Raw genomic sequence first — 17,653 nt, 5'->3', positions numbered from 1 at the left:
TTTACATTTTCCAAACATATTTAAATTACATTGTTTCAAGCTTACTACCAATAAAAGAGTTTAAAAAAAAAAGTCACCTGCTCTCACAAATGTGTACACAAGGACACACAGAGCTAAGGGACACGCTTTCATATTTAACCCACAAGGGAGGGAAGATCCGAAAGCTTATGAGATTTAAAGCAATATTCACTGAGGTCCTTGCCTGTGAATTGATTATAAAAATTCTCACTTTGAGACAGACTCTCACAAGAGGTCCCATGGAACAGCTGATAGTGTTTTGGTATGCTGTCCACAGTGGGATCTGCTTGGTTAAGGGCCACTTGCTTTATTAAAATCATATAGCTAGCTGTACCCAGTTGGTTAGTTGCTAGCCCATGGAAGTGCGTGGGCAGGTAGTTAATTCTGAATGAAGTATACACTCCTAATGGAAAGGAGGGGGGGTTGGGTGGGGTGGGAGTGATGTATCAGTAGGCAGAGAGACAACTTTCCAAATAGATTTCATTTTATGATTTTTTTAAAAATGAGGTTTCATTCGTAAGTGAATAAAAAGGCAGCTCTTTAAACAACATATTTAGAGACCGTCAGTTTCCCCACACCTACATACATTTCTCTTGGGAAGGCACAGAGCATGTTAAAACAAGTTTTCCCTCATTCTCTGTATCTTAATCTGACATGGTGTTAAAATTTGTTTCTGCAGAAAAAAAGGTATTTTTTTAAAAAAGCTTATGAAACACTAGTTTAAAACATGTCTTTAATTCATCCTTTAGCCACTTTAAACATTAAAAACCACATTTGAAGCAGCCAAAGAAGCTTAATTTACAAAACATTGTCCATGCGTAAGCTGTGTTTCTCCTGCTAAATGCTCCTGTTGACAAAGAAAGGAGGAGGAGGCGGCAGGGAAATGGCTGTTTCGGAGCCATAGCAACATTCAAGTAATTTGATAGTAGATAAACCAGTGGAAATAAGGAATGGTAAGAAAGTGCTCGGCACCAGGTTGCAGCCTTCAAATGTTGAATGCATCACCTTTGATATGTATTATAAATATGGCACTTTTGTATTACCAAAAGCTGGCAAGTTTGCATCTGACTGAAACGAGTCAGAACATGAGTAATTATTATCCCTAACAGCTACTGGTGGTATTTCCAATAGGCGTGACCTCCAGTTGCACTACTACATCCAGCACCAGTCATTTTTTACTATAGTCTACTTGTACGTGCAAGACAATTCTGCCACACTCATGGAGAATAAACTTTCTGCCCAGCAGAGTTTTCCTTCCTTCCTACACAGACAGACACATATACACAATAAGGCATGCCATAAATTCTTCAATGAGGTTAAGACAGCCACAAACAGTGAATGTCCTGTTTCACCATTTTCAGGCCAGCAGTTCCCAGTGTGTCCAATTGCCAGCAATGGACTTTGCAACAGGCACAGATGACTCCCTGAATCCAAGGAATCAAGAGTGACAGAAAGCATCTTCACCAAAGTTCATTTTCTGCACCATTCCAAAGGCGTCGTTTCAACTTTGAATAAAGGAACCAACTAGTGTAACTGCTTAAGCCTTAAAAAAAAACAAAAAAACTGGCCATAACCCCCACCCCCCTTTTTTTTCTTTTCATGTCACAAAAGCATTTCAATTGGTAGTTTTAAATTCCTTCAAGTTTGTTTTTTTAGCAATGTACTATACCACAAATGCACAAAAGATTTGTGGCACTTGTACTCCACCACAGTAACATTAAATACATTCAAATTCATGCTTACAGGACGAAGACCAGAACAAAAGCAGTTGCTGTCCTCGGATGGTGTACTATTCATTAGATACCAGGAGATGTTATTAAAGAGTGATATTACTGTTTTGGATATTTCACAAGAAATCCAGTGTTTAAACATGTGTTCATATTCCAAGATGTCAAAAAACCCAAACCCTTATTTTAATAATGGTTTAAATATCTTCCCTATTGTGGTCCGGTTTGCATCTTTCAATTTAAGGGACGACTTTTCCATCATCCCTTGTTCCTTTGCTGTAGGTTCCACTTTAACACTGAGAATATCACTATGGTCGGTATTCCTTTTGACAACTCGAGCACTACTTGCTCGTTTTAGGGAGTTTCCAGGATTCTCCTTGGGGATGAGGTCATCAGAGGTTGCTGCTGGCCTCATTCTAGGTAGCCTCTGAGACACTGATCTTGTGATTCTTGGAGTTTTTGAAGAGTTAGGTAGATCCACCTTGGCACTCCTTGAGGAGGAGGCCACTGTGTTCCTTGCAAAGTTTGGTATAGAGGACGGTGTCTTGGGCGCACTGGCTGTCGTGCTTTTGTTAGCATCTGAAAGGGCCTGAGGTTTTACAGTGGAGCGACAAATCTTACTTTCATCTGGTTTTGATCTGGGAATACTTCTGACAGATTTAGAACCTGGCACTTTAAGAGAGCCCTTGCGCTGAACTTGATCCCTCTCAAAATGGGCACTGCTGGAAGTTGCAGTCCCTCGCTGTAATTTTGGCTCCTCTACTGATAAGCTATGCCTGTAAGGAGTTCTTGAAAGGGTTTCTGTTGTGCCTCGGATAGAGTTGCGTCGCAACAGTTGTGTTTCAGTTGTACTGGCCTCTCGAAGTGCTGGTTTGGCTTCTGGCTTTTTCAGACTGCTTGGTGCTTTGTTTGACCTGGAAATGGGCACCACTTTCCTCATACTCACACTTTCAGATGTATTCAAAGTTCTTATTGGTCTGGCAGTAGCTGTCTGGGTAGGGCGAGTGCCACTGGATTTTGAGGAGTTTAGAGATCTATCTTTTAGAGAGTTTCTCTTTGGTCCTAAGGATTCTCTACATTTTACAGGCTTTTCCTTAGGAAAGTTGTGCTTGCTGCTGGAGTCCTCTTTGTCATTTGAGGAAGTATGAAGAGAAATTTCCTTTGCAGAGGATGAATTCAGATTTGATGTGACTGTACTACTCCCATCTCGAGCGTCATTTACACAAGAGTAAGCTCTGCCATCTTGATCTTTCATTTCATTGCCCACTAATTTTAAATCATTTCCTTCTGAACAGTCAAAAGTCAGAGAACAATCAGTAGTATCAGATACATAGAACGTTGGCCCATGTTCTTTACTGCCAGAAACGCTTGTATCCATAGATGTGGGGCCACTACTGGTACGCTCTGAAACTTCATTCTTGCAGCTTGCCACCTTGGCTTGACAATCTTCGGCCTCTCTGGAACTTTTGTAAGAGGACATTGCATCATCATCATCCGCAGTGCTGAGGGAGTGCAAGCTCAAGTCATCTAGAGTCTCTAAGTCTGCCACACCACCGTCTTCTAAGTTTATTAGAGGCATGTCTGCCATAGGTTTTGTTCCTTGAATATCAGACTTATGTAGCCCTTTAACAACTTCAGGTTCCTCAACAGCAAGGGCCCAAGCATTTATAGCTGTTGCTTCCACACCAGGCACACTGGACTGGTGCTGCTTGTTGTCAGTATTCTTTTGTGAGTAACAGAGGTTAGTACTGGTAGAGCCCACCTCCATCTCTTGTAAGTGACTGGGCTGAGCTGAAGGCAACTGAGACAGATCTGCGCTATCCATTTTGGCTTCAAATGCTTGGTGTAAATTCAAGTTATTTAAACTGAGATCTCTAGCCTCTTTGGATTCAGTCAAGTCTATGCTGGGTCTTGCTTGTCGTGTGTTTGCACGAGGAAGGCTGTTGAATTTGTTTGGATCTTCATCCTTGGAGATTTCCAGGAAAGTCAGAAGCTCTCTATCTGCAGTAATCCCTAAGGACAGTCGGGAGCGCCTAGAGCTGGGGTTTCTATTCAAAGGACTTTGAGGTCTCTGCTGCAAGAAAGGTAGAAAATCCTCCAGTCCTTTTTTAGCCAATGTCTGAACATCATTTTCACTGCTACTTCTCCCAAAGCTCCCGAGCTCTCCAGTGGCCCAGGATCGGCGCTTTTCCTCCAGCTCCCTTAATCTCTGCAGTTGGTGAACTTCTTGGCTCTCTCGTTCCCTATTTTCCTGTCAAAGTAAGGAGAGAGAGGAATAAATACACATTTCAGAGTGAAGCATCCCTTATTTCAAAACAAGCTAAATGAGGCCACCCATCCCTTCATTTTTTCCTACAGTGGTCAGATCCCCACTCAAATCACCATGGCAACTATTGTACCATATGGAGAACAGTTTCCTGCCTAACTAATACAGCTCATTAGACCGGCCAGCATAGGAAGCACTGAAAAACACTATCAGACCCCTGCAGAGACCAAGAATATGAACTACCATATGCTAGTTTTTAAGTCCATTTTTAGTAAGTTTTAAGTCAGCAATTTTCACTGCATATGCAAACATTTAAACCAGAAACATTTTAAACATACAATTAATCTCAGCCATTAAAACAATCTAGTTTGATGCTACAAAGATCCATATGGCCCCCTGGATTCATTCCATCCTTCTGGACTTGACGTATCAGAGAGCTTGTACTCAAACACTCCAGTTGCAATTGTTCCTCGACAGGTGGCATTCTATAGCTAAGTTCCTATGAACTCCACAGTGGCATAGCCCCAGATTCTGTGGCAGTCTAGTGCAGGAGGCAGGGAATTCTGTGGCAGAGACTTCAATGAGTTATACATGCAAGTGATACTCGAATCAGCACATTTAACTTGTGTTCTTTATTTTGATAATAAATTCAGTGTTACGTTGTCCCCACACTCAATATTGAGTATATTAATATATTGTCGATATATAAATCTGCAACAACAGCAGAGGGTTGTTTGGGGCAGGCTCAATGTTTTTCTGCTAAAATCACTGGCAGTGAAATAGTTAAAGACCAGCATCTAAATGGTCACCGTTAGATTTCATATTTAAACGATTAAAGCCTTATCTGCACTATATATTTTTTTTTTGAAACATGTGCACCTATTCCTAATACCACTGCAACTGCACAACGGAGCAAATGCTAGTATAGACAAGGTACCGATGACAGCCATCATTTCCTACTATGTTGCTTAAACCTAATCAGAGGAGGGCTATGCAGCAACATTTAAAGACAAAAACAAACCACACACACCAGCGTTCATATGGAGGTTTGTCTACTCTAGTGCTTCTTCTGTTGCTACCACAAGAGGAGCTGCACCCATGGTAGCAACTGCAATGGCATGAAATTTTTTCAGAAAAAATGAAAAAAATTAGTGTGGACGTAGTCTTCAATGGGTGGAGCAGTTCATAACTCTCTGAGCTATTTTTCAGACTCAAGAAGATCAGATAGCCTCGGAAAGACCTACAACAATGTTCTTCAAAATCGAACTCTCTTTTTAAAAAAAGGGAACGCTTGGATGTTGGAACAAAATTCTGGGGCAAAGGGTTTATTCCATGACAATGGAATGTACTAAATCCTGCCCTTAGGCGGGTCTCAATGAAGATGGATCAACTTTAAATAATCACTTTCTAAATATGAATTGGTTAAAAATAATTGCATATAATATACCTAATAGTGGAGTCATCCTTCAACTGTCTATGGTTTTACTAATTATTTCCCTTTAAAAAAATATACATCTTTTTAAGGAACTTTACAAATTGTTACCATACACTTTGTTTTAAATGTTTCATTGCATGATATTTCTCTCCATTTTTCTATTTGGTAAGGTTACACATTGAACTTTCTTACCCCAACCAGGATATACTTTTGGGGATTTTCTTATGCTATATCTACAAACATGACAAACTCAGACATTTTCAAAACATATTAATATTCAAAAAACTTCCAAATGCAATTCTTCTTCTGATCCAGTGCACTCTGAGTATCAAATGAATATCTTCTGTCCTCGGTCTATTTTGCTGTGTGTCTACATGCTGCATTTTTTCCCCACAACTATAACCTCTTATATTTTTTGGAACCATTCCTCTGTTTTTGGGCTGTTTCTTATCCAGCACAAGAGGCTACAATTAGTCTAGTGGCTACTAGCAAATATGAAATTAATTATTCATTTCTTCGAGTGTGACCTTTTCCATGGGAAAAAGCCTGGAGTATCACCAGTGGTTAATAAACATCAAACAATTTGTAATGTTTGGTTACAAAATGCATCCCAATACATGAATAATTGCACATGTCCTTTATATGCATAAAATCAGCTCTTTCATTTATCCAAACTCATGGTTTTGTATTATAAGTGCACACATGCACACACTAACCAGGCTGGTGTAGAGTACTACAAAACAGTATTTTTAAACAAAATATTCTTTTATCATGCTACACACAGAGATTGCAGACCCTCTCTTCCAAACTGAAGTTTATTTCCCTGGTGTAATTTGTCAACCCTACTATATATGATAAAATGTCAAAAGGATTTGGATATTTTGTGAGAACTTGTCAGCAAGTAATAAATTACTTTTTAAATTTGCTATCCATCCAGAAGTCACCACTTTTATAAAGTTAACTTTCTATATAAAACAGCTTTCTAGAAAATTGGAAAACAATGCTAGATTGAAGGTGCTGATACCAGAGGAGACTGTGCCAGTTAAAGTTGGATTTCATTTATTTAATTTAAAAAAACAAAACAAAAAAAACCCCTAGAGAGAAATCTCTTTAGTATACAACTGGCTAGTTGTGTTTATTCTATGACTTTCCCAATCTTGAAAGCTCTCTGTTCACGATTGGGGATAAAGTCTGGATTATTTGCAATGGATGTCACTGCAAAAGAAGACATCTAATCTCTAGCTCTATCCCAAATGCAAAGGGTGGCTTGCCTTTGCCAAAAGGGTGGGTTCACATTTCTGGAGGGCAGAATTTTTATTACATTATTAATCCATCAGAGCCTAGCAATATTCACACGACTAAAAAAAATTATCTACTGTGCTGTCAACACAGAATGACAGAATATATGAGTTAGAAGAACAGAAGAAGGGGAAAAGTCAGACTTTACAAATTGCTGTCAAATGCACAAAGTAAACAAACAAAAAATTTTTATCTAGCTTATTCCAATGTAATTATCTTAAGGGTCACTTATAACAGAACGCAGAACTTTTTTTTTGCTTTTGTTGTTGCCAGAAATGCAATTCAGGTTGATGATATTCCTTTAATATTGAAGTACCCTGTACAGGCTAAACAGAATAAGGATTGGTCTGAGATATTATACATTTTGAATTAGTTTTGTTCAATATAATCCCAATTCAGACTACTTAAGCAGGTGAGTAGTCACACTGAAGGCAATGGGACTACTCCAGATGGTTAAATTATTTGTTATGAACTTGGGTATTGTATATCTGTTTTATTTATGTGTATTTATAAGCCAGGAGTATTGTTCAGATCTTCATGTCCCATCCAACAGTACTTTCTAGTGGATTTTTAATATGCCAATGTCAAACGGTTACTTAATTGGAAGTTGCCTGTTTATACCATTATACAGCACTGTAGGGGAAAAGAGGCATGATGCATTGGATTAAATGAGACAAAGAACATATTTATGTACACAAAGCTGTCCCTGGAAAAAAGCAAAGCTGCCAATGACAAAAGTGGAGCAAAGGCTACAGAGGCTGCTTTCACACCACAGCTGCCATGACCACACTGGCAGGACTGGAGGTCACCTATAATACAAGTCTTGAAATAGATAAAATCTGTTAGTCTGCTTTTCCATATCTCCCCCCAACAAGGCCACAAAGAGTCTTCATGGTACCAAAAACACCACTTAATGCCTTCCTCTGGAGGGAGAAAGAATGCAAGTCAGAGACAGGGAATTTTTACAGACTTGTAAAGAGGGTGAGGGAGGAAGCTATCTTACAATGACACTTAGATGACTGGCCCAACATGCCTCTAAATACTCTAATTGGTTGGTAACAAAATATTTGGGGCAGCAAAACGTTTGACTTAATTACTGGATTGGCTACAAGCCTGGGAGAGGTAGCTATTTTCCAGTTTGCTTAGAGCAACAAAAGCCCTAGAAATGGGCAATTTGCCACATGACATTAATTCAAACAAATATGTCAAATATTATGGGGATGTTAGCAGTCTTAGATCACATAAGAATAAAAGATTTATTTTAACTGAAAGAGAATGTGTTTTCATTCTCCTTACCTTAACAGCCTTGTTGAACTTTATGCAGAAGTCCCTGAATATCTGAAAGCACTCATCCAGTTTCATGGTTTCTTTGTCTTCACAGAAAAAGTCAATAAGTGTATTTCCTTGCTCCTGTAATTCTCGTTTCCAGTATTCTAGCTCTTTTAGTTCTTTTACAGCAAACTGCAGTAAAACATATACATTGTAAGCTAGACGTATTAAGAACTTATACACCTGATAGATATAGTAGGTGCTGATGAAATCTATATTCCCATCTACCAGCTATCACAGAGTCCAATAAATCAGGACTTTGAGAGTAACATCTTACAGTGTAAAAGCAGACTTGTTGCCATTTCAGTGAAGTGAGAAAGAAAAAGAAAAAAGATAAAACAAAACAGTAATTCCACGAGCAAGATGTGTCACTAGACGAAGGATTAAAAGCAAAACAACGGGTTTCAAACTTTAACTCTGAATTTTAATCTCCCCCCACCCCAAATTTCTGACTAGATTTGATTGTATTTAAATACTATAGCATTTTGAAACATACACAAAGTCTGAGGGTCTTCCATGAGGGATAGCTCCGTGCTTTGAGCATTGGCCTGCTAAACCCAGGGTTGTGAGTTCAATCTTCGAGGGGGCCATTTAGGGATCTGGGGCAAAAACTGGGGATTGGTCCTGCTTTGAGCAGGGGGTTGGACTAGATGACCTCCTGATGTCCCTTCAAACCCTGATATTCTATGATTCTATGAGGAAGTTGCTCAGATACCACAGTGATGGGCATCAGTGTAAGAATCTAAATAAGAATCTATATAATGTTTTACCCAAGCATTTAAGGAAAAGCAGGAATGGACTTAGACACATTTTAAATCCAAGCCATTTTTTCAAGGAATTGACAAAATAAAAGTTAAGTCTAACAACCACTAAAGGCAAACTAGTGTATGAACAAGCTTAGGATACCACAATATTGATCTAAAAAATATTAACTGGATTATCTTACCCTCCCTCTTTTCTCTTAAATGTATATATGTAAATAGATACAAATAATGTCATCAGCTCTTTTATTAGTTTAATTTAGATGATGAAAGAACAACAGTCTTAAAAGTATAACAAAAAGATGAAAAAAGTGCCAGAAATATTAAAAACAACCTACTAAACAAAATTGCTGTATAAAGTAGCAGTTTGTATCAAGAGCCTAAGACTTTATATAGAGGGTGTGGGGATTTTTTTTTTTTTCTTCGGGTGGGGGAAAATTACTGTAGGAATAAATCTTTGCTTGTCAGTCTTCACACACACACACACACACCAAAGCAAACAAAAGCTGGATTTAAGATAAACAGGACAACTGACATGCATGGATAATTAGCTCTACCACATATATTAGTAGCTTATTCACAGGGATGACATAATGTAAGATGACTTATCTGTGTAGTTATTGCCCATAATTTCAAAAATGGAAGCATTATGTAAAGTATATATTTGTAAAGTGAAAAATGGTTCAAAGATTCCACTTGGAATTTGTCCTAAGCAAGGTTTTAATGGTACATAAAGCTAGCTATTAAAATAAAAAACATGTTAAAACACAACATTAAGGAGTCTTAATGCAGTGGATAAAAGCTAAGAATTCAGAGTGAGGGCAACTACTCCATTCTTAACCCACCCTTTTTCTCCATCAATTTCACAGTTCCTGACAAAGTGCAATGGCTAATCCATTAACAGCTTCTGTAAATTTAAATCACAACTGCCTTAACAAGTTTCTTGGTAAATACTGTATTCTTATTTGTGATATTTATACAAAAAATATATATATAAAAAAGACAGACACACTCTTACACTTCATTGAAACCCAAGTATAGATTCTTCCACTCATCATTACCTGCTAAAAGGTGTTACACGACATGTGTCAAGATTGTTTCAAAAGTTAAATACTCTGTTTATTTACATACAAAAAAAATTACTGGGAAAACCAAATAAAACCACCACCCAAGAACGATTGTGGGGCTCACACTAAAAGTATATGTTAAGGGTTAATCCACAGCAAATCTGTTAAACATACGAATTGCTAAAAACACCCCTTCAATCTCCCAACAACTAGAGTTTGAAATGCTCAATGTTATCTCAACTAAAACTGGCATGCTTCAGCATAACAAGTTGGTAAGAATCTAGCTTCTGCGTGTTAAATACAAAGCAGTAGAACAGTGCAAATAATCTGATATTCTAACCACTGATCTTCATCAGCCATTTCACGATAGTTAAACATGCTTGCCTGATTAGCCCTCAAGGCAACACACATCCAATATTTTTTCCTCTAAACAGCGTAGTCCTTTATAAACTCATATTTGACAAACACAGTAGTGCAGCGTGAGCAGCTCTGAACAGATGATTTATGATGAGACAGACATATTAAAGTGAATCTACTGCCTGTTAACACATCCATGCAAATTATGTTAAACTGAGAAACACTGCTGCATTGAAGTGACAGTAACACATTACCAGGGATATTCTACAAACCTGGATAAAACCTTCCATCTGGTGAAAAAGTCCTGGGTCCTGCTGAATATTGTTTTTAAGAGATCTTGTCTTGGCAGATAGAGAATGAAGTTCTGCTTCTATATTATCAATGGATAATCTAAAAAATAGCATATACAGAGAGCACTTACTGAGAGAAAGGAGTTGCCCATTGTTAGGTGTTGGATGCTTCATAAATTTGTCATAATACACCACCTGTACATCAAACAAGACCTGCCTGCTTGGTAAACCTTCCCAGAGCAGAAGGTAAGAGTTAGCAGAAAAATCTGCTTATTTTTCCTTATTTGCAATGTTGAAAGGTTCCCTAAGCTTTCTTACAGGATACTCCTTCAGGAAGTCACAGCAATGCAGGCAGCTCAAAGAGCCACAAGTTCCCTTCAGCCCAGCAGCCATGATGTTTCATCCTTCTACCATATTACCTGCATAGTTGCAACACACCCCTTCACACCACTTATGTGATGTGGCTGCTAAACAGACACACTCCTGATCAGTACACAGCCTAGTGCAAGTTACAGACGAATCTCCCCCTCTGCAGGTTTCATGCATTCTTCCTGGGGCATCATTGCTCACTATTCAGAGCAGTGCAACAGGCCTAAGACTCACAGAAATAGCCCTGTTCTTATGGAATCTGAGCCCCTTTGTGTTTGAAGGCCCAGCTCCTACAGTTTTTGCAGCCCTACTTGCAAATTAGTAGCAAGCGACTGAGTCTCTCAACCACCTCAGCAATAGATCTTTCCGGGTAAGTCCTACAGGGAGATGGTATTACCCCAACACAGTGAGTTCAATACCACCACAGAATTTTAGTCTCACTTAGGAACTGAAGCATTAGTAATGTCTCCCAGATGGCCCAACATTACTGACTGCATACACTTATTCTGGTTGGAGTGCATTTCACCAGTAGCATGATTTTAATTGCTGTCACTGCTCTTTTACAGGTATGTGAACTGCAGTCCCCATGAATGCTACCCAGAGTACACAGGGCTGGTGATGATGGCAGCAGCACCTATAATTATCAGCACTAGAGCAGGGAGTGTACATATCTATGGGTATGAGGTAGGCTATTTTTCCTCAGTATCCTTCTTCTCCACTACTACACTCCCTGCTTCAGCGAAGATCACAGATGCTTCAGAGATCTGCATCCCAGTGCATTGCAGAACCTTTAGCATATCAAAAAGTCTGTAGATGACACGGGTTGCATTTTGCAGGCCTACAAAAGAGAGCAGTAAGAAAATGCAAGAGAACTAAATTAACAGAGGGCACTACAACAAATGTGTGCTTTTGAAGATTTTGGGGGCTTATCAGCAGCTTGTACTAGCGAGTTTTTGATCTTATTCATGTCCAATGGTTATAATGTGTTTTGGTTTGTTTCATTTTTGTCTCACCATTGGTTTTAGTCAGATTAAATGACAAATGTTATGTTGCAAATTGGACCTGGCCAAAAAACAGTCTCTTTCCTCCCATGAAAAATTTTGTATTGGGGAGGGGGGAACTTTCACCCAAATGGGATAAGGAGGTCAAAAATTCTAAATATTTCACAGGAGGGAAAAGACAGGGGGAAAAAAAAATCTATTTTGGGTGAGCCAAAATGGAAGTTGTCTGCTTACTCCCTGGGAAGCCTGGGCTCCTCAGCAGTCTGCCAGGCAGGTTGCCGAGGAGTCAACGGCAAGACAGAAGGAAGCCAGGCAGGTTTCCATCAGAAATTTCCAGTCAGGTCTATTATGAACAGATTCGCAGTACCTTCCCTCAGGGGATCTCAAAGTACGTTACAGACATTAAATTAAGACTCAGTATATCCATGAGATATGAACTCTCTCTATTTTACAGATGTGGAAAGAAGTTTAGCCCAAAGTTGAAGACAGAGATGATGGCCAGGATTACAACTCAGCGGTTCCTAGCTTCCAGTTCTATGCTCGAAATCATACACTGCCTCGTAAAAGTACATATATAGTTTAGCCAGGTATGAATTAATGTTACCTGTAGAATTATACAATTCAAGGCCTCAGGTTGAAAACTTTACTTAACCCCAGGTATTATAGTTTTCTTCTATACACAGAATGAATACAACATGTTCATTCACAAGCATAATCTTCCTTCCCTCTACCACCTAAGAGAACTCAAGTTTGGGGACTCAAGTTTGTAAAGTAAGTTCATATATTACAAGAATGGGGTGGTCCAGTATTTTGAATGTCCCATAAACCCTACAGTAGAGTGTGTATTATGGAGGGAGGATCTCCAGGACAAAAAGGGAGGGGGTATTGCAAAAATGGGGAAATGTAATCTGTAGAGGAAGCGAGAGCCACTAGTAATCTTTATTAGTGTATGTGGTACCAGATCTGGAAAGAAAGGTACTATACCAACCCAACAGATATCTGGAAGTTATTCTATAGAACAGCAGTAACAGTAACATGACACTATTTTAAAAACATGCCCTGAAGGTTGATCTGTTAAAAGTAATATATATGCATTTACCTAGTTGAACATTGTATTGACAAAGGCAAAAAACCCCTATAAAAATCAATTAATAAAAACCTCTAAACCTGAAGGAAGAAGAAAAGGAGTACTTGTGGCACCTTAGAGACTAACCAATTTATTTGAGCATGAGCTTTCGTGAGCTATAGCTCACTGAAGGCAAACTTCTGTTTGCAAATGAAAATGAAGCCCTGAAAGCAATGGTAAACACTTGTAAAGATCTCAGTTTTAATGCCAAAGCTTTGTAAATGTGCTTCTGTGCTTCACAAAAAGAAGACTCATGTCTCTTTCTAACAAGTTCTCAGTTTTCTTTGCTTACCTGGCTGCATCATGAACGTGCTGTAATTTTTCTGAAAAGGTTAGAAGAACCACATCTTTCTTTTGTGCTTCCTAAAATTAAAAAACAAACAATGTCCCTTTCACATTCCATTACCCTGCTAAAATCTAAGTAAAGACTGTTTCTAAAGCTTTGGCAAAGGCATTTAGTTTCTATATTGCCACTGCTGCTAGGTTCTATTTTTCATTCAGTTCAAATGAGTGAATTATTGGAAAAAAGCCTCACTTAAAGGTGGACAAGGATCAGACCTAGAGAGAGTTTAAACAATTTCCATTTCACAGCACACAGATAATAGTACCTTCTTCCACTGAAAACAATCCATGTGCATTAAGAGAGAATCTTAGGTAAGGGCAATTGACTAATGCCAATTGTTTGGGCTAATGCAATATTTCCTGCCTAAACATCACCTAACACTTATGTTGTTAGCCGAAGGTGTCTTGCTGATGTGAAAGCTGTTAAACCAGTTTGCACGCAGACAATGAAAAAAATCACAAGTGGCAGTATTTCAATCTTTTCCATTCCATGGAGGGAAGGTAAATTTGGTCAAGACAGTGACCCCAGGTGCATTTCAAATTCATTCCAATTGGAAAAGGAAAAAAGGCAAAAAACCCCTAAGGAGCTGCAAAAGATTTGATAGCTTTAAAAAATCTAACAAGTCAAGCAGCACAATGAAATAGATCATTTCTCCTCAGAAGTTTTAATAGAAAGAAGAAGTTTTTATCAAAATTGACAGCTCCTTTAACAAAGTATCCCAGGACTTGAATAGTCAGGGGATGTTACACTTGAAGAACTAGATGGGAGAATTTTTTTTTTTTTTTAAACACAATAACAGAAAGTTTCTGCTGAAGATTTAATTAGTCTTTATATTTGTTCAGTTTTCTGTGGATGGGAATCACCATACACAGGTAAGCTAGCGGAATGTGCGGAAGCAAAGAGGGAACGGTTAAGGACCGGAGACTTAAGGTTTACCCTCTTATTGTACGGCACATATCTCTTCCACTCAACTAAAACAAACTATCAGTCATCCGTGCCTCCCCTAATTAGATTATAACAGTTATTCTCAAAGATGGTAGTTTTTACATACCAAAGCAACAAAATGCAGCAGATTCATCCCAGGTTTGTTTGCTTTTGTGTCTGCCAGCTTGAGCAGTGACGAGAGTTTAAAGCCAACTGCATTGCCAGCATAACCCCCCTAGAGAGGAAAAGAGACAGAGAAGGCATGTGACATCAGTGGACTGCAATAGTCAATCAGGCCTCTTCATTTTGATGCACACTTACTGCATTCATAATATTCCCAGCCTGAAGGACCAAGTGTAATATGGAATGTAGTTCCTCACATGACATTAACTCTGTAAAGAAACAAACAGAAAGTTGCAGTCTGGAGGCTGTTTGTTAGAAATATATGTAGTGTGTATATTATACATAGATTGTCAGTTACCAAAGTCCATTTCATCCTCAAGCTCATAAAAAGGTGTGAATTTTTTTATTTTTTTAATTTATTTTTTACAGGAAACTACAATTAACTGAAAGGTCATGGGAGAAAATGACATTATATAATCCAAAGTCACTGCTTCCATAATGACAGAATATCATTGACAGTTGGCAAACCACAAAGTATACGTTCAGACCTTAGCTCAGCTAGTATAATGTTTCCAAGGCAACCACCAGTAGCTCATGAAACATTTGGGGTCTAATCCTGCCCAGCGCTGAGTGTCTCATAAGAGCTGCCAACAACCCTCACCTCCCACTAACTTCAGAATGAAGCAAGTGTACTTAGCACCTTGCAGGAACTGTTCAATGTCTGACAGGATTGGGACCTTGATTACTAAAGTTTGTATATAAAAATAATTGGTTGGGTCTGAAAAGGTGTACGGAAAGTACAACTTTCCTTATTTACCCCTCCTCCCCCCACCCTGCAGACTTTCTGCATAATTAAAAGACAGTGAGTTACAATAAAGACAGCTCTGAGACACCAAAGATAGAATATAAGGCTACATTAAAACGTCATACAGACAGTAATATGAAATAAAACTTCTTAATAAAAACTCTTATAATAAAAGCTTATTTCCTACATATTCTACTTTCGCAAAACACAACAGTACTTTAGATGAAAATATACATGGACATTTTCAACAAGATTCAACTTAACATACAAGTATGTGCTTAGAAACTATCATGAGAAATACCTTAGAAATAAGAGAAATAGAGCTATGGAGCTGTGAAGAGTTAATAAAATTAGTATTCTACAAATGCTGTAGAGCAGTGGTTCTCAAAGCCAGTCAGCCGCTTGTTCAGGGAAAGCCCATGGCGAGCCGGACCAGTTTGTTTACCTGCCGCGTCTGCAGGTTCGGCCGATTGTGGCTCCCAGCGGTCGCGGTTTGCTGCTCCAGGCCAATGGGGGCTGTGGGAAGCGGCACGGGCCAAGGGATGTGCTGGCTGCCCTTCCCGCAACCCCCATTGGCCTGGAGCGGCGAACCGCGGCCAGCGGGAGCTGCGATCGGCCGAACCTGCGGACGTGACAGGTAAACAAACTGGTCCGACTCGCCATGGGCTTTCCCTGAACAAGCGGCTGACTGGCTTTGAGAACCACTGCTGTAGAGTAAAAGATCTTTGCAAATTTGCAAGGTATTCACAGCATGGGAATAAACACTATAGAGAATTTTATTTTATAAGGTTTGATGAATATCTAGCCATTCATAGTAAACTGTGGAACACTTAAATTGTAGAAGGCTTAAAATAAACACACTTGCAATCACTGCACTGTGAAAATTTTTTTTTTAAGAAAAGACATTATATTGCTCCAAAATTAGCATTATTTAAATTATCCTGTTTTTAACGGTTTAATCCAACATGCTAATCTGTCATTATGGAAGCAGTCAGAAGTGGTACCTCTCAAACCACTTTGTTCGGTGTTAGCAGCCTGCCAGAACACAAGGTAATTAAAAATGTTTTGATACAAAAAGCTTTATACAAGGAAGCATTTTATAGCAAGAGGCAGAAAAGAATGTGCAAGTGGATATAAAAGTCTATAAACTAAGAAGAGAAGTCAGCCTGCAAAGATGGCACACCGGACGAGCCCATTTATACTACAGTTGCTACCCTGTCAAGTGACAGTTACAACATACCGTATATACTCATTCATTAGCCCGTTCGTTTATAAGCCAACCCCCAAGATGGATAGGTAAAAATAGTAAAAACCGTATGACCCTTTCATAAGACGACCCTATATTTCAGGGGTTGGCAAACTTTGGCTCCCGGCCCATCAGGGTAAGCCGCTGGTGGGTTGGGACATTTTGTTTACCTGCTGCGTCTGCAGGCATGGAGCCCCTCAGCTCCCTGTGGCCGCTGTTTGCCATTCCCAGCCAATGGGAGCTGCGGGAACGCTCCAGGTAAACAAAACGACAATGTATTAGATATTCAATTCAATGATTTCATAGAGTTTAAAATCATCAAATTTTGGTGTAGACCCATTTATAAGCCGACCCCTGCTCTTTGATGCGTCACTTTTTTACCAAAAATATTTGGCCTATGAACGAATATATATGGTAGTTCAATTTTGCAGTGTACATGGACCTTTATCAATTGACTTGCTTGTAAGTCCCCAGTTAAACTCTCAGCATTAGCAAGATACAACAGGCTTTTTTGCCAAAAATTTACAGCCATTACTAGGGGGGAGGGATAGCTCAGTGGTTTGAGCATTGGTCTGCTAAACCCAGGGTTGTGAGTTCAATCCTTGAGGGGGCCATTTAGGGATCTGGGGAAAAAATTGGGGATTGGTCCTGCTTTGAGCAGGGAGTTGGACTAGATGACCTCCTGAGGTCCCTTCCAACCCTGATATTCTATGAATACCACCAATTCAGCTCTACCACTGGAAGCATTAGTGTAGACAAGGCTCCTGCAGCTGGACACTTTGACTACTGTGTTGTCTAACACTGCTTGGGGCAGATATGAGCAATGCTCCTGTGGCTTTCAATGTGTTTACCAGTATTCCCACACTAAGGATCAGAGTAAATGGGCAACACAGGGATTAGGTGAAAGTCAGAATCATAGGAAGGAGCAAAACCAGAAAATTAAGAAGTTAATTATTTTGCATTAGATTAAGAGAGAGAACTTAAGAATGGCCCTACTGGGTCAGACCAAAGGTCTATCTAGCCCAGTATCTTGTCTTCCAACAGTGGGCAGTGCCAGGTGCCCCAGAGGGAATGAACAGAACAGGTAATCATCAAATGATCCATCCCCTGTCACTCATTCCCAGCTTCTGGCAAAGAGAGGCTAGGGACACCATTCCTGCCCACCCT

At 39.3% G+C, this 17,653-nt stretch overlaps 1 protein-coding gene across 1 annotated transcript in view; it reads right to left on the bottom strand.

Annotated features, from left to right (window-relative positions):
• Window positions 1-1,926: 1,926 nt before the first annotated feature.
• The window catches only part of FHDC1 (FH2 domain containing 1), a 39,796-nt gene continuing 24,069 nt past the window's right edge, over window positions 1,927-17,653 (bottom strand). The window contains exons 6-11 of the mRNA XM_077816152.1: window positions 14,634-14,704; window positions 14,440-14,547; window positions 13,338-13,408; window positions 10,532-10,649; window positions 8,042-8,206; window positions 1,927-3,996 (exon numbers count right to left, since the gene is read on the bottom strand). Coding sequence (XP_077672278.1) covers window positions 1,927-3,996; window positions 8,042-8,206; window positions 10,532-10,649; window positions 13,338-13,408; window positions 14,440-14,547; window positions 14,634-14,704 — 2,603 coding nt within the window. The remainder of the gene's footprint in view (window positions 3,997-8,041; window positions 8,207-10,531; window positions 10,650-13,337; window positions 13,409-14,439; window positions 14,548-14,633; window positions 14,705-17,653) is intronic.

Source organism: Eretmochelys imbricata, chromosome 4 (genome assembly GCF_965152235.1).
Source record: "Eretmochelys imbricata isolate rEreImb1 chromosome 4, rEreImb1.hap1, whole genome shotgun sequence".
Classification (NCBI taxonomy): Eukaryota; Metazoa; Chordata; order Testudines; family Cheloniidae; genus Eretmochelys; species Eretmochelys imbricata.
The sequence above is the reverse complement of the archived record's forward strand: the minus strand, read 5'-3'. Positions and strand labels throughout refer to the sequence as shown.